We start from the raw sequence: 17,827 nt of genomic DNA, 5'->3' as shown, positions 1-17,827 counted from the left end.
TTATATGAATAGCTTTTAAGTATAATTGCCTCTTTTATTTTGAATGACTGAAAATATTTTTTGATGAATTTGTGTAATAAAATATTTTAAAAAACTTTCCTTTACTTTATTATGAAAAATATCTTGCACAGAAAGTTGTTGGTTCAAACCGAACCCAATATTATTAAAGTAAGGCCGACAAAGTTGGTAACGCTCTAAGTAAAGAACCTTGCTACAAAATTGAATAATTATTTTTTATTGTTCTAATTGGGGAACAATCTCTTAACAAAAGTCCATTTCCACCCTGAAAGACAATTAAGCAACCTATTGTGTATTTAATTAAAAATCAACTTATAAATTGAAATTAGTCTCTGTGTGTTCCTTGCTTTTAAACTACTGTGTATTTATTATGTTTGAGTCTAACACTTCCTTTTCCACAGTTTATGGGTCTAAATTTGGCAAAAATCACTTCAGTGTTTTAATTTCTGTCAAATTTCTGTAATTTCAAGTATAACCATTAATTGAAAGAGCGATGTCTGATCAATTAAAAATAAATCATTAAATAAATATTTCTTTGAGAAATATAAAAGTTAATTGTGGATTTCTGTTTTAGAAAGGTAATGAAAGAAATTTTGAGAATTCAGCACTTTTCAAGCTTGAGATAATACAAAATTGTTTGAGTCACAATTTATTAAGATTAAAAATGAATAAATATATATTTGTAGGTGACATTTACAGGCCAAACATTTATAAGACTAAATATTTTTATTTTCCGTTTTACAAGTTAATATTAGATTACATAATATATATTGTATATATCACAATGGTAATGCAAATTATATCTGTAAAAAAACTGTGTATCATGTGGATAAACTTAGTCTTTACTATCTTCTTCACCCTGTATTTCATAAACATGATTCTAATAACTTATGTTACCCTCTGTTCCAACCCTTACGCTGAGTATCCTCCCTTTCCCTTATACTCCCTCACCTCCTCCTTACCTTTTTCCTGATTTATCATCATTCGTAATTATGTTTAAAATGTACAATGTACATTGTTTTTATCTGCAATTCTCATTCGTTTGTAGTGGGCCAACAAATTAAAACAACCTACTCTGGTTAGGTGGGTTCAAACTACATAGTAAATTGTGATTTTTTTATTTGTATTATTTCGTGCTTTGTAGTTGAATAAAAATATGAAATATGAATATGAATGGTAATACACTGAATTTACATTTGTGTATTTAATGTGTTATTAAATTGTAACCAAATAAGAGTAAACTAATTTTTCTATAAAAATTTTGGCATATTTATAATGCATAACTATGACGACATTCTTCAATAAACTCGTGAGATCAGATTTTGGCATATTTATTATGCATAGCAATGACGACATTCTCCAATAAACTCGTGAGATCAGACTTTGGCACATTTATAATGCATAGCAATGACGACATTCTTCAATAAACTCGTGAGATCAGACTTTGGCATATTTATAATGCATAACTATGACGACATTCTTCAATAAACTCGTGAGATCAGATTTTGGCATATTTATTATGCATAACAATGACGACATTCATCAATAAACTCGTGAGATCAGACTTTGGCATATTTATAATGTATAGCAATGACGACATTCTTCAAGAAACTCGTGAGATCAGACTTTGGCATATTTATAATGCATAACAATGACGACATTCTTCAATAAACTCGTGAGATCAGACTTTGGCATATTTAAAATGCATAACAATGACGACTTTCTTCAATAAACTCGTGAGATCAGACTTTGGCATATTTATAATGTATAGCAATGACGACATTGCTCAATAAACTCGTGAGACCAGACTTTGGCATATTTATAATGCATAGCAATGATGACATTCTTCAATAAACTCGTGAGACCAGACTTTGGCATATTTAAAATGCATAACTTTATCAGTTAATCGCCCATTGGTGATAGATGTCGCTAATGCTTATGGAAAGCATTTCGATTTAAAATTAAATATACAGAAAGGAAATAATTCTGTTTTTTCCCGCATTTTACAGAGATGCACATTTAAGATCATGAGAGTTTGCGATCTATAGGAGGAGATCGCGTAACCCGGTGCGAAAAATCATTTCCATTTAGTACTGTGCTTATCGAAAATGTTTATGAAAAACATTTAGAAAAATTCAAGAATTTTGGATTTTTGGATCGTTACATCTACAAAATTGTGAAATCCAAGGAGCAAAGACTAAATGTTTTCTTCCATCAGTTCTTACTTGTGAAATTGTTCAGGCCTGTAGCTAGGCATTTAGAAGGGGGGGGGAAACTTTATAAATTGCATTGGCTACAGGTCTAAAATTGTTCACAACTAAGCTTAATAATTAAACTAGGGTTTGATGTATCATAATTAACATGGGAATTAATAAACAACTTAGAAGTCGTCTTAGTTAAACATTAGCATTGCAAATACAGGTCGGGTTAACATAAAAAAATGTTTGCCTACAATTGAATAAGCCATAAAATATAATTAATTTAACCTCGGAATCGTCAAATTTAAAGAGTTTCCGGTCGTTTTTACAGTCTCGCCCTTTGTGAGTAACTCTATACCCACAGTTAAAAGGCACAATTAAATCTGATAATATAAGACGACTTCTTCACTGCTTAATTGGTTAAAAACCAAAATAATAAAAACCCTCCAAATCTTACTTTCAAAATCATACCTGAAAAAAAATTTTAGATATACAAGTAATTTAAAATGGGTGACAAAAAACTAAAGGTTGTCTATAAAAAAAAAACGATATTTGATAGGCTATTGCACTCATTGTTTTACAAATCTTAAACTAAAAACGTGTCTGAGGTGTGATCAATAAGTTTCGTAAGCAAATTTTTTAGTGGCATTTCTAAAGTCATAACATAACTCTAAATTTTTGTTGTGATTTATGGAGCGTTCTATTACTCCAGGGCCTGATCTAATAAGGGTTTAGTCATGTGTTTGTTGTCTATTCTGAACCAATAGAAATAGTATAGCGGTAACATCTATCTTTCTATCTATACTAATTAACCAGTTAGAGATATAAATCCTTCAATCGGCGCTATCAGTAAATGGAAATATTTACTGAAACTATAGTGCATGCTCCTGAAGGTTGATTAGCTATACGTTGTCAAAGCATAGATCGGTCTGCATAAGATGGAGATCAATGCTTGATCCTAAGATTCACAATTCAAAAGTTCTGATTTTGTGATATTCCATAATTATCTAAACAATATATTATTCGTCTTCCAACTGCCTTGTTTTATGAAACACCCTGCGTAACCACTTTACATTTCATATTCTGCTAAATTGAAATATCAATGAGTCCATTACATGTCCTGTTTCACGACTAAATACTTTTAGTTTATGAAAGTACTTTACAGAACTTACACAGAGAATATAAAAGAATTTAGATCGGGTTATTTATACGCGAGCCTATAATTTAAACTTTTGATGAGCCATCGAAAATAGAGAGAAAAAATGTTATTTTTAGTAAATTGTAGTACTGCAGGGTTATAAATGATATGGAGGCAAACTTTTTAATTTGTACCGATCATTAAATTGTAAATATTTTGGTTCGTTTTTTAAAACTTTAAACATTTTAAAACTGTATTTTGTTAAAATTTGCTTTTTTAAACTTTGCAATATTTTTATTCTACGAGAAAAAGGAGAAACCCAAAAAGAATTGTTTTAACACGCTCGTTTCTGAATCGCTATTGGCTCGTTTTTTGCATATATTTTCTTTTACGGTCAAAATTTGGCATAGTGTAGTGTTAAACTTGTTAGTTTTTGTGGAACCTTTGAAAGGTGTAAAAACAAACTAACTTATTGCAAATCACTAAAAATGTGAAGTCTAACAAAAAATGTGGTTCAGCCGTTGAATAGTTTATTGGATATATATTATATACAGAGGAACTATGCAAATGTATATTATGGTTTAGTTGCAGAATCTCAAGGATGTATTTTGCATTGTACGTACTGCTGGTGGTACCCGTTGTACAAGCTAGGATGAACTCATCTCAACTACTAGAATATGTACATAGCTTGTACACAACACATTCACCACTTTTCCATCCTGGTAACGTTCAGCTTTTTGGAACAAAAATTATGATTAATCAACAAGTTTGGGTGTATTGATAAAAAGTTGAAATTTAGAAGAAACCCCCTTTTTACATTTAGTTCTATGTATTTCTATGTATAACTATTGCTCTAACAGATTAAGGTACTAAAAGCATAATTTCAAGTGACCCTCCATGCAAAGGTTGCAATGCACGATTCACAACGGTACCCTTGAAACCTTTATCTGGTCAAGTATGTGGAAGATATTGTAGTTTTTCTTAAATAGTTTCGTATTCTCATATTTTCTTTAGACGTTCCTACAGTCTCGTTAAGAAACAACCTAAAGAGTGGCTTTAATCCATAGATAAATTAAAATATCAGATAGGACACTAGATGTCGTCTTTTAAAGATATATGTGGGTTTCGTTCACAATAACCCGGAGGCAGAAGCAGAAAGGATTTTTGCGTAGTCGGTGCAGAACATCGAGATATTAGTAATAGAGGGGGCATCTGGAATTTTAGACTTCTTGTTGTACAGCCACTGTACACAATGACCCGATCAGAAATTCTACCTGGGGGGATCATAATTCGTAGATGTGAAGCCTTCAATATTCAAGCAAAGAAAACAAGCCCATATGATTTTTGTTTCTAGAACAATTGTTGTCAAAATGTTCACTGCATTTAAAAATTAGGTGTATTGTCTTCCAGATAACTTGTTCTATCCACTCTTTTCGTATGTTATGAAAAATTTCTGAACCCGAAACATCGTTGTTTACACAATTTTTGACACTACAATATCTCATTGTTGAAAAATATTAAAATACCGTACAAATAGATGTACTTAGGATTAAACCCTAATAATGAGGAAAATATTGTCGTTTTTGAAGCTTAATTATAAAATATTAAATTCTAACAATTTCTGTCCTTCTTTCTTCTATTTATCCAGGTACAACTCGTCAGCTATAAATGTCAACACGGACACAAGCTTAGCTATCAATGTCAACACGGACAAAAGCTCAGCTATCAATGTCAAAACAGACACAAGCTCTTATGCCAAACCAATGTATACGATCTCACCTCGTATGTTTCAACAAGGATCAGCTATCAATGTCAACAGGGACACAAGCTCTTATGCCAAACCAATCGGCACGATCTCATAAGCTATCAATGTCGATCGGAAGCTCATAACTAGTGTAACAATGTGTGATTTTGTTGATCTTTTACGATCAGCGATTCAAGGATTTTTTAGATCGCTGAGATCATAGCTACCTAGGGGTATCATGCCCCCCCCCCCTTTTACCCTTTGGATAGACTTTTGAATCCTAACGGATTTATTTGAGTTTGCATGTGAATTCTATAAATAACCCAAGCCACGCTGATAACCCAAGCCGTGCCAATTGTTCCGTTATTCCAGAGGCCCGGGCGCTGGTGGGATGGCCGACCAGCTCCCGGGGAACTAGGGTTAAGCTCTAGGCTAGGGTGGGAAATTTGGGGAAAAATGGCAGTTGAAGACCAGCTCCCTAGTTAATAGGTTCCCCTGGAGATCTCCCATCACTCTGATCCATTCTTAATTCATGCAATTTGATTCGTATAGTATTTTCCTATAGTATTTGTATCTTTGTAAATAATAATAAATTGTAAGAAAAACCGACTCGTCGAACATTTGATAAAATGAGTAGTTGTATTGATTCATTTTTCTTTCATATATAATACTAGCAATGCCAAACCAATGGGCACGATCCTCAACTTGTTTGTTAAAACAAGGAACGATTAATCTCTCGCAGTACGGAGTCTCTATATCAACTAATTTATTTTAGATAACTATGTTTACAAGTTAACGTTAATCAACATAATTTACTAGTTTAATGTACATATTTATAGGATTAGCGCAGATAGATATAATGTTAACATCTTTCACTATACATGTTTTAATCAAGTTACGTAGTTGATGATAAGCACATTTCGTTTTACATACACTGTAGAGAACGTAATATATCTAGGCATATTCAGGTTAACATATATAGGAACTGTTTTGATATTTGCTACATACGTGCCCGATTCACGATAGTACCATTTCTACTTTAGAAATTAGAAAGAAATCTTCGTTTTCTATTTTGAAAAGTGATAAATGTTTTTAATTTTCTTCCTTGTTTCTGCTGCATACATACTCACCATTGAAAATGAACCATTTTTTAGAAATCAAAGATATCTTTATCATTTTTCTCTTGCAAAGGTTTTAAGGGAATTCTTGTGATTCGAACATTGCCCCTCTTCTAAATAGAAAAAGGTTGATTTAAAAGTCTCTTTAAAAAATGCAAGATGAAAATAATATCTGGAAAACTTTATGATTTTACAGTGATAAACCTGGTTCTTTGTGATGAGAGCGATGAACTTATTGTTGGTGCTCTAGATCTCCACTATACAACAATACCACAGCTGAATATCAACCAGATCAAGGTACAAGAGCTGCTAACCACAAATAATGCGACGGTTGGCAGCCTACAAGCGAAACCTTTTATACGAGTGTAACTTCAGCAAAACTTCACAGCAAAAACTTTTAAATCAATAAAACCTCATTTGGCAACCGAGGCATTAAAGTAACATCCACGATTTAAAGAAGCATTGAGGGGGGAGGCGTTAACCACTTGATCGATAGAGTCAAGGTTTTAATTACAAAGTTTTGCCCTCTAGAAATGTGACTCTACGCTTAACACCGAACTCTTGACATGGTTTAGCAGATCAGTTCAGTACACTCTACTGTGGAACAGGAAGACGACTATTAAACACTCAAATCTAAATAGTCAAAGACAGCAATTTGCGAATTTCTAACGCCGGAACAAGTTTACATACAGTGATAACCAGAAAACTTTTATATAGGAAGATGGCTTTATAGCAATTTTAAATGTATTTGATGGTGTTACAAATCAAATAGTTTTACTAGACACTTATTAAATTACTAATTTAGTGAAATGTGTCTGTTTACAATGCATAATTGCTGTTTACCATTCTTATTGGACTATTTAAAGTCATGCCATAAGTCTGAAGGTCGTCTGCCCATTTCAGAGTTATCTGGTTATCACTGTAACAAAAATTGATTGACGATGGAAATGATTGTTTCGTTACAGTTGGTTCCTAGTTTTTATATGTTCCGTTACAGTTGGTTCCTAGTTTTGATATGTTCCGTTACAGTTGGTTCCTAGTTCTGATATGTTCCGTTACAATTGGTTCCTAGTTTTGATATGTTCCGTTACAGTTGGTTCCTAGTTTTGATATGATCCGTTACAATTGGTTCCTAGTTTTGATATGTTCCGTTACAGTTGGTTCCTGGTTTTGATATGTTCCGTTAAAATTTGTTCCTAGTTTTGATATGTTCTGTTACAGTTGGTTCCTAGTTTTGATATGTTCCGTTACAATTGGTTCCTAGTTTTGATATGTTCCGTTACAGTTGGTTCCTGGTTTTGATATATTCCGTTACAATTGGTTCCTAGTTTTTATATGTTCCGTTACAGCTGGTACCTAGTTTTGATATGTTCCGTTACAGTTGGTTCCTAGTTTTGATATGTTCAGTTACAGTTGGTTCCTAATTCTGATATGTTCAGTTACAGTTGGTACCTAGTTCTGATATGTTCCGTTACAGTTAGTTCCTAGTTTTGATATGTTCCGTTACAGTTGGTTCCTAGTTTTGATATGTTCCGTTAAAATTGGTTCCTAGTTTTGATATGTTCTATTACAATTGGTTCCTAATTTTGATATGTTCCGTTACAATTGGTTCCTAGTTTTAATATGTTCCGTTAATATTGGTTCCTAGTTTTGATATGTTCCATTACAGTTGGTTCCTAGTTTTGATATGTTCCGTTACAATTGGTTCCTAGTTCTGATATGTTCCGTTACAGCTGGTTCCTAGTTTTGATATGTTCCGTTACAATTGGTTCCTATTTTTGATATGTTCCGTTACAATTGGTTCCTAGTTTTGATATGACAACAAAAATTTTAAGTTTTAAGAAATTATACATTTGATACCAATGACATCGTGAATAATTTGTTAAAAAATTCATTGCGACTAATTGATCTTGATAATCTATTCCGTGTTAACTAAATTCTACTAGTTTCTAGTTAAATATGTGTAGGATGTTTCCTCTGTAAACATGGATGGCTCAACCATTATGTTTTGCAGTATTCCTGAGCAGGTATCAATCCAATATGTTTAAATATTTTAGTTCCTGGAAATATTATTAGATTTTAACTGTTGCTCTGAAAGTTGGCTATTAAAAATCATTTTAAAATTTTGGCGAATTTTTCTTTTTTAATTGGCACATTTTCAAAAAAATGTCAACTACAGGGTGAGCCAAAAAAATAGTGGATAGTGAGATCTTGCATATGTTAAATCTTTTCTGGTAATCTCATTTTTTACAAATATGTATAATTTTTTTATTTCAATTTTTTCATAGAAATTCTAATAATCCATCTATCTAAAAATCTAATATAGACCCTATTAAAACTTTCTGCGAAACTATTTTTTGCTTAATATTAGATGAGTCGGAAAACAAAAGTGCAGGAACATATTATTTCTATCACACCTTAAAATCTTTAACTGCAGATCAGATGAGTAGTTTCGGAAAAAATGCGCGAAATTAAATTCAGAAAATACGCAATTAACATACTTTATTGATTCACTCCATTATGCGTATTTTCCTATTATTCTAATTTAGACATTTTTACTTAGCTCAAAAATTCGTATTATCGTATTTTCTGAACACAATTTCGCGCATTTTCTCCGAAACTACTCATCTGATCTGCAGTTAAAGATTTTAAGGTGTGATAGAAATGATATAATCCCGCACTTTTGGTTTCCTACTCATCTTATTTTGAATAAAAAATAGTTTCGCGGAGTATTATTAAGGGTCTATCAGATTGCCTATAAAAAAAATTCAAAAATTGCATACATATTTGTCAAAAATGAGATTTCCAAAAAAAGATTCATTATGTGCAAGATCTCCTATTTACCTTTTTTTGACTAACCCTGTGTTTACAAGGAATTTTCCCTCCAATTTTGATGTTCCATAAACCTTCCCTAGGGTCATGTGAGGTCCCAATCCGGTCAGCCGTTTTGACGTTTTTTTAATACAAACGGACAGACACCCTCACTAATAAACATACTCCTTGACAAGCAAAGTAATTGAATTGATGCAAATTACGCAAAATATCATAAAATTGGTTTTAAGACGCCAGTCATAGTTTTTAAAATCTTCCATTACATTTTCCACATTGTTACTGTCATATAAGTATCTAAAGAAAACGTTGTGAATTGGCCATGCACTGTTTGAAAATATACCGTCAGAATTCAACAAGTCTAAAATGACATGTTTATATCTAGAGTGAAGTGAAATAAACCATGATATAAAATAATTTATTTTATTTGAGGACAAAATTGAAGTAAATCATGCATTTGCAGTTTTTAAAAACGATGCAGAAGAATTTATTAAAAGGTAAATAACGATTGAACTAAATTTTGAATTCGATTTTCATTTAAAGTTTTATTTTCTTGAATATTTTGTTTTCAAAATTTTCGTTTTTTAAAATTTGAATATCAAAAATCTTGTTAACGTTTTTCAAACAACTAGCCTTTTCTTTCACTTTCTACTTCTTCACACTTGTAATGTTATTAATAATACACAATGATAACCAGACAATTTAAGAATAGGAAGACGACATTAAAGAAATACTGAAATGCATTTGATGTTGTTACAAAGCAAATAGTTTTCTAGTAAGATTTTAAATTACTTATTTTGTGAAATGGGTCTGTTTACACGGCACAATTACTGTGCTTCATATGTTTATTGGCTTATTTAACGCCATAACGTGAGTCTTAATGTCGACTTCTTATTCTAGAGTTTTCTAGTTATCACTGTATCAAAAAGGTAAAATCAATTTTTTTTATTTTTTGAAGGTTTGAAATGAAAGGGATAGACAATATGAAACTCATCAGAAAGAATAACTCTGTGATAATGGAAGTAAAAACTTTAAAGGTGAATTATAGTGCTTCCCCTTTTTTAAATTTTAGCTTTAAGATTCAGGATGCTTTTAAAGTTTTTCTTTGTTTGTCAAAAAACAAAAATCAGCAACATTTTTGAGAAATAATTTGGAATACAAAACTATTAGGCCGGAAGTTGGTTTTCTAATTGGACAAAGAATATTCGAATCAAAATTTGCTTGTAAAAACAAATCAACATTTTTCAATGAAAAAATAGCTAAATGTTTTTACTTATTAAGTCTTTAAACTAAAATTAAAAATATCTTTGTCTTAAAGGGAGTGTTTGCAAAAAATGAAAGGGGGTATAGGCTTAATGCGATAAAAAAGCGCTTTTGATTGCTACTAATCTTTTTTCTATCTGTTGCGTCTATAAGGAGAAAATTGTTAAAGACGTCTCATACTAATTAATTTGTTTTAAATTTGATTATTTCCCTTGTCGCTTGCGCAACTATCTAAGAATGCCACGCACCACTCACATTTTCCGAATTCCGTTAAAACGTTTTCTAAAAAAAAATATTATAAAATATAAACTTTATACAAATGTGGCGAAAGATAATCGATGACTAAAGGTTGTAATATCTGAATGATTTGTTTGAAATTAAATTGATTCTTTACGGTCTAAGTCGTATGTTGCAATTTCCTGAATTTGTAAGGGCGCTAAGTTATTCGGTATGAGACGTCTTTAACAATTTTCACCTTATATACGCAACAGATAGAAGTAAGAATAGTAGCGATCAAAAGCGTTTTTTATCGCATTTAGCCTATACCCCCTTTCATTTTTCGCGAACACTCCCTTTAAGTTTTATAAACTTTAAATATTTTAGTCTATAACTGAAAATGTTTCCTTCGAATCTCCTATTTCTGTGGAGAGCACTGACCGAATGAGGAAAGCTTATTTTTTCAATATTACAAAAATTTTCATATTTAATTGTGAAAGAAATTGAGTCTACCTAAAGCTCAAATTTTATAATCTCTATATTTTTGGAATCTGAGGTGTAAACTTTTTTATATTTCATACTTAAATTATTTGATCTAGCAGAATTCATAGCTTTAAATTTCTATGGTGTACGACCTTGAGTTGCAAAGATATAGGGATTAGAAAATAAAACGTTGTAGCAAGGACACAATTTATTTCTTTTATTTTAAATTCAAATCGTTTAAAGGGACTGTAAAGGAAATTTGAAAGGGGGTATAGGATGAAACCTGAGAATCTCAGGCGTTGAACAATACATATAAGACATCTATCTGATGTTCCTGTCTCGAGAAATTTATATAAAACTGTGTCAAAGTTATACTAAAACGTTTATGTATGATATTTTGTATAAGATTTGTAGTATTAAACAGATCATATACGCAACCAATCTGATTAAACGATTATATCACAAAAGAGCCTGATAATCTTAGGTTTGCTCCTCTCATAATTTTTTATTTTCATTTTGCATTTTTAATAGATATAATTGATAATTTTATTACATATAGTCTGCATAAGTCCGTATTACGTCAGCAGAACTTCCACCAATGGCAGTGCAGCATACTGGCCACATGATACAGACAGAGACACATGACAACAATCTTGCACTGCCATTGGTGGAAGTTCGAGTCATGTGATCCGGACTATACAGTCCGTTGTAATAAACGGTCCATTGTAATATATAGTCTGTTGTAGTATACAGTCTGTTGTAATATACAGTCTGTTGTAATATACAGTCCGTTTTAATACACAGTCTGTTGTAATATACAGTCCGTTGTAATTTACAGTCCGTTGTAATAAACGGTCCATTGTAATATATAGTCTGTTGTAATATACAGTCTGTTGTAATATACAGTCTGTTGTAATATACAGTCTGTTGTAATATACAGTCCGTTTCAAATAAAAATCCTTTTTGTACAAGCAAAACATTATACAGTAGTAAATTAAAGGTAAAATTTATAAAAGAAAAATAAGAAAAAATAACTCATTCAGTAATTAACATTAAAAAAAGCAAAGATCCATAAGTGATGGTTGATTTTAAAATTTTTTCAAACCACCTTGATATGGGTATCAAAAGATGTGCCTTGAACCCCTGAATAACATCCATTTGTCTTTTTTTTTGTCAACAAAAACTTTGCTTAAGGCTGCTCTGGCATATTTCAGAGTAAACGGTTTTTTGCTGATAATTCTGAATTTTCATGGGATTTATAAGAAATTAACGTTTTTGAACTCAATGTATCTAGATTCGAGACAGATATTTTGATTTATCATGATGACATTTTTTCTGGCTTACATAAGAGATTTTATTAACATAAAACAAGGAAAAATCTGAATAATTTTGAAAATTATAAATAAAATTCTCAAATCTGTTTAAACTGTAATAAGTAAAGTTTTAAATTGATGCAAGTTAGATTTGCGTTTTTATCAAAAAAGTTCTAACAAATTAAGTTTCATCCTTAACTTAAATATATTCTTATAACTAAATTTCACACCATTTCTCATATTTTTTGTTTAACAAAAGTTTTCGTCACTGCATTATCAATATTCACAAATACTGTTAAAATTAAAAATTAAACCCTGTATTTGCACCAGATAACATTTAAGCTGTTATTAACAGAATAGATTTACATGGCATACAATTAACTGTAGGATATCTTGATAAGGTTGTATTCAGGTAATTAGTTTTACGAAACAGATAAAAACATATTTTATCAAATTTTTTGGGGAAATCTCTTTATTTTCTCACGTGAGATGGGTTGATGTCATTTCGGACGAATCAATTTAGCCATTTGGACAGATGTTCAAAGATGTTGGGGGGTTGGGGGGATCTAACAAAAGTAATGGTTTTCTGTTTTGTTTCTTTGACACTTCTTTTGAAATTTCTGATTTCTGATGAGTGTTTAAAGAACGAGCTATCAAAAAGAATGTTGAAATATAATTAAAGATTGAACCGACATCATTACTTTAAAAACTATATTAATGATCACATCATGTGTACATATTATTTAAATAATAAAGTGCACATGATGTGATCAAAGTGCACATGATGTGATCAAAGTGCACATGATGTGATCAAAGTGCACATGATGTGATCAAAGATATTTGTGCATATTTGAGAAACAAACAAACAAAGGAACAGATTTATTTTAGACTGAATGGAGATAGGTTTGAAGGAGCAATGGGAGATATATTTCATTTGATGAGTGAAATCATGAACTTTAAATATAAACCCATTCCTTCAATTGATGGTTTCTATGGAAATAAAGTGAGTATGGGAACTTTACTGTTTAATGATGGTTTGGTCATTTTCTTGATTATACATCAGAACTAGCCTTTTTAGACATGTAACAATTATTTAATTCTTGCGCAAATGTCCCAAGTTTTTTTTTCCTAAAAATGGTAGTTAAACCTTTTTTCATATTTTTGGCAAATACAAAAAAAGAATTGTGAGCTTTCTAAAAAAATTTTTTCACTTGTCATGTTTAAACGGTGTTTTTTTTGGAATGTAGTCAATCTTTTAACCGTTGTTTAATCTTTTTTTTCAAAACTATACTACCAAACATCTTTTAAACTATTCATATCTAGGACCCCCCCCCCTAATTCAGTGTTGAAGTACCCCATACAAGAATATTAAGGTTGTAAAGCTTCTCTATATGTTTGCAGGTATCTGGTGGAGTCCGAAATAAAGGAAAAACATCTGAATTTAATGGTATAATTGGTATGTTGGAGAGAGAAGAAGTAGATATAGCTGGCGCAGATATGTTTATGACCGCACAAAGAATAAAGGTACAAGGCACATGTATTGCTGAGCAATACCTTGTTTCTGTGTTAAAAAACTTTTAAGGATTTTGGACTTTTAAATGGTTCAATAAAAGTCTCATGACCAGACAGCAATTATATTTTTAGAGAAAATAGGAATTTGGGGACGTTCCCAGATTCCCAGGTATTTAGGAAATTTCCCAGATTCCCAGGCACTTGGGGAACTCCTAAAACTTCCCCAAGTCCTTTAGGAATTTGAGGGTGGTATATTTAAAGATTTTGTAAATTCAATTGACTGGATATTTAGGGAATTCCCCAAATGTTTGGGTAATTGGGAAATTTCCCAAATAGCTAGGCATTTGAGAAATTTACTTTACTTGAAAAAAGCTACCCTCAGATTTTGGGAATTTACCAGATTCCCATGTATTTGGGGAATTCCCAAGATTAACAGGTATTAAGGGAATTCCCCAGATTCATAGTATTTGGGGAATTCCTAAGATTCCCAGGTATTTTTGGATTTTCCCAGATTCACAGGTATTTGGGGAATTCCCAAGATTCACAGGTATTTGTGAAATTCTCAAGATTAACAGGTATTTGGAGAATTTCCCAGATTTCCTGGTAATTGGGGAAATCCTCAGATTTCCTGGTAATTGGGGAAATCCTCAGATTTCCTGGTAATTGGGGAAATCCTCAGATTCCCTGGTAATTGGGGAAATCCTCAGATTCCCTGGTAATTGGGGAATTTCCAATTTTGATAATTTTATTAATTGCTGTTACTCCCTCAAAAGTCTGGAAATCTACAATTTGAATTCATTAATTCAACGAACTTCTAAATTATGAAACTGAGAGAAAATATATGAAGGAACATGATCGTTTTTAGTTTGTTTTCATTCAAGATAAGTTTTTACAAAACAATAATAAAAACAAACTTCTACAGAATACAGCTTGTTTTACGATAAACATGGTCAGAAATCTATGAAATTAATATCAACAGTTGAAAAATGCATTTTTAATTTAAATTCAACAATTAAAATTTTCTCATTTAGTTTTTGATTTAGGTTGCCGACTTTGGTGGTAAAATGATGCTTCAATCAACCTACTGTTCAATGGAAAAACCTGGAAAACAACTTGACTTCATGGCTTTCTTTAAACCATTACAACCTGTATTAGAATAATCTTTATACATCGGTTTATAATTGATTGATTGATTGATTGATTGATTTCTTATTTGATAAATTGATTGATTGATAAATTAATCGAATGATTAAATTGAATGAATATCTACAGAATGATTGAATGATTAATTGATTGACTGATCTGTTGATTAACTGATTGGTTTATTTCATTCTATTTTGATATCTAAGAAATCCAGCCTGTAAGAAGTCTTAGCAAAGAAATGTTTCAAATTCCAATATTTATGCAAAATAATTTGACTGAGAAATAAAGGCAAAACAGTTAAAAATAGTAAAAATGTGACCAATGTTATTTAAAAAACTTGTAATTTAAGAAGATTTGGTTGTGTGCGCTTAGTTCTGCTGGTGGGTTGACCCTTTTCCTTCTCTTTCTCGCCTGGGTGTCAAGCAAACATGAAACTATTCCACAACAGAGACAAGTATACATTATATCAATATAAATCTATATAAAGATTAAAAGGTCAACATGTACATAGAAAGAAGAGGGGGATTTTTGTAGATGTTATTTTAATTAAGAAATCATCCATTGAGACGAATCCAATTTTGAAACTATTTAACATTCTCTAATACAAAATATGCGTTGGTTTCCATCCTTCTTTAAAAAAACATGTCCACAAATGGCATAGGCGGGGGAAGGATAGTCTAGCTCTGTTCCAGAAATGTAAATTTCTCTAAAACTTCAGAAATGTAAAATATTTTAAATAGAATTCATATTTTACCTAGGTTTAAGCTCTTGTGTTTCGGAGAAGTATTGTTGTGCCTATAGGATGATTTTCCAAGTTTACTGATGATCGTATAAGTTCACAATTTGCAGTTTTAATCAGCAATTGTTTTATGCTATGATATAGAAAAACTGTCTACTGCTGGATCTGTGTATACTGAATACACAGATGGCACAACTCTCATTTATCCGATGTACTGTATGTCACTACATTATCTATACCTAGAACACCGATTCCCTTTGGTCCCTGATCTCTGTCCTTATTGCAAAGACGACGGATTTCATCCCTTGGAAAAATAACTAAAATCGTACTTTTACTTTCAAGAGTATAAAAAGAGAATATAGATACATTAATTAAACTTGGTCTTTGTTCAATTATTATAAAATTATGAAAATTGATACTATTCTTATTTCAATATATAATTGTTGCATGCTCCGAACCAGTACAAGGATCTAGTGTAAATGTACAGTATATGCATTCACTTGTATGTTGTATATACCGTTGACCAGTGTATGCACAAAATGTAGACTAGCTTGATCAATGTGGTCTTATGTTTAATGCTGATACAACTAGAGATGGTCAGTAGGCACCTTTGACTTTTTTTTCATTTCGTTTGTTCATCGTTTATGAACGTCCCATTTCGTTTGTGTTTTTTTTTTAAATTATTGGTTTTGGTTCGTTCTCAAAATTATCATTTTCCATCTATTTTGTATGTTTTCTCCCTGAACTATCGTTCAGTAAAATCGATCCTTCAATAAAATCATTCGTTCAGTAAAAGAAATTATCACTTTTTTCAAAACTTTTTGGAAAAATTCGTTTGTTCAGTAAAAAAATGATAGTTTTTTTCCAGTTAGTTCAAACGATTTGAAATCGTTCGTTTTTTGTTTTATTTTCCTTCGTTTTAAAAAAAAAAACCCAATGATTTTTTTATTTCTCTGAACAATTCATCTTGTTTTATTTTCTGAACGACACCCTTTTTTCGAAAATTTTGTTTGTTCTTAACTATTTTGTACGGTTAAAAACACGCTGCCCATCTCTAGATATAACATATATCTAATATATCTAATCTAGGGGGATACATTTCTGGATATTATCGGCTTCTCCATCAGAGCCTTTGGCGCCGTAGAAACCTTTCTACTTCCTGAAACTAGGTATTCCTAGGCTCCGTAGAAACCTGTCTACTTCCTGAAACTAGGTATTCCTAGGCTCCGTAGAAACCTTTCTACTTCCTGAAACCAGGTATTCCTAGGCGCCGTAGAAACCTTTCTACTTCCTGGAACCAGGTATTCCTAGGCGCCGTAGAAACCTTTCTACTTCCTGAAACCAGGTATTCCTAGACGATGTAGAAACCTTTCTACTTCCTAAAACCAGGAATTCCGAAGCGATGTAGAAACCTTTCTAATTCCTGAAACCAGGTATTCCTAGGCGATGTAGAAACCTTTCTACTACCTGAAACAAGGTATTCCTAGACGATGTAGAAGCCTTTCTACTTCCTGAAACCAGGTATTCCTAGGCGATGTAGAAACCTTTCTACTTCCTGAAAGTAGGTATTCCTAGGCGATGTAGAAACCTTTCTACTTCCTGAAAGTAGGTATTCCTAGGCACTGTAGAAACCTTTCCGCGAAAAAATAGAATATGTTTTTTGCGAAATTTTTGCATTTTTCCCGCATAATTTGCGCATTTTTTGTATTGCAAATATTAGATTAACGTGGAATTCCGCGAAAAAATGATAAAACTTCCTACTAGATAAATGTAAAACATGCGGAATTGTCGGCGAACACAAAAAATGTTTGGGAAAAATGGCCGTTCAATTTTTAAAGATCTTTTTAGCAAAAGCGTTATTGCAAATCTTTTATATGATATTTTTTTTAGGTGAATTGTACTGCTATTTATTGATTTATAGTACAAAAAATCATAACAAAATAAATGTTATTTCATCTTCAAATTCTTTATTTTAGGTATAGAATGTCTTTAAGGATATGCATGCTAACCTATCTAGTTCTTGGATTCTTGGTTGTAGCAACTTATAACGCTGAGCTCACCTCTTATCTTACAAGGTCTTGTTTTATACATACATTTATCTTACAAGGTCTTG

At 31.6% G+C, this 17,827-nt stretch overlaps 1 protein-coding gene across 2 annotated transcripts in view; it reads left to right on the top strand.

Moving 5' to 3' along the window:
• The first annotated feature begins 3,943 nt into the window (after positions 1-3,943).
• The window catches only part of LOC111712704 (glutamate receptor ionotropic, delta-1), a 23,111-nt gene continuing 9,227 nt past the window's right edge, over positions 3,944-17,827 (top strand). For both annotated transcript variants that reach the window (XM_023487394.1, XM_023487393.1), the window contains exons 1-13: positions 3,944-4,076; positions 6,413-6,513; positions 8,184-8,243; positions 9,478-9,542; positions 10,004-10,082; positions 10,912-10,973; positions 12,676-12,732; positions 13,209-13,323; positions 13,722-13,844; positions 14,876-14,980; positions 15,325-15,429; positions 16,804-16,883; positions 17,691-17,789. In XM_023487394.1, the coding sequence (XP_023343162.1) occupies positions 3,956-4,076; positions 6,413-6,513; positions 8,184-8,243; positions 9,478-9,542; positions 10,004-10,082; positions 10,912-10,973; positions 12,676-12,732; positions 13,209-13,323; positions 13,722-13,844; positions 14,876-14,980; positions 15,325-15,429; positions 16,804-16,883; positions 17,691-17,789 (1,172 nt within the window). In that variant the 5' untranslated portion in view covers positions 3,944-3,955. The remainder of the gene's footprint in view (positions 4,077-6,412; positions 6,514-8,183; positions 8,244-9,477; positions 9,543-10,003; positions 10,083-10,911; positions 10,974-12,675; positions 12,733-13,208; positions 13,324-13,721; positions 13,845-14,875; positions 14,981-15,324; positions 15,430-16,803; positions 16,884-17,690; positions 17,790-17,827) is intronic.

Source organism: Eurytemora carolleeae, unplaced genomic scaffold (genome assembly GCF_000591075.1).
Source record: "Eurytemora carolleeae unplaced genomic scaffold, Eaff_2.0 scaffold1315, whole genome shotgun sequence".
NCBI classification, from domain to species: domain Eukaryota; kingdom Metazoa; phylum Arthropoda; class Copepoda; order Calanoida; family Temoridae; genus Eurytemora; species Eurytemora carolleeae.
The sequence above is the reverse complement of the archived record's forward strand: the minus strand, read 5'-3'. Positions and strand labels throughout refer to the sequence as shown.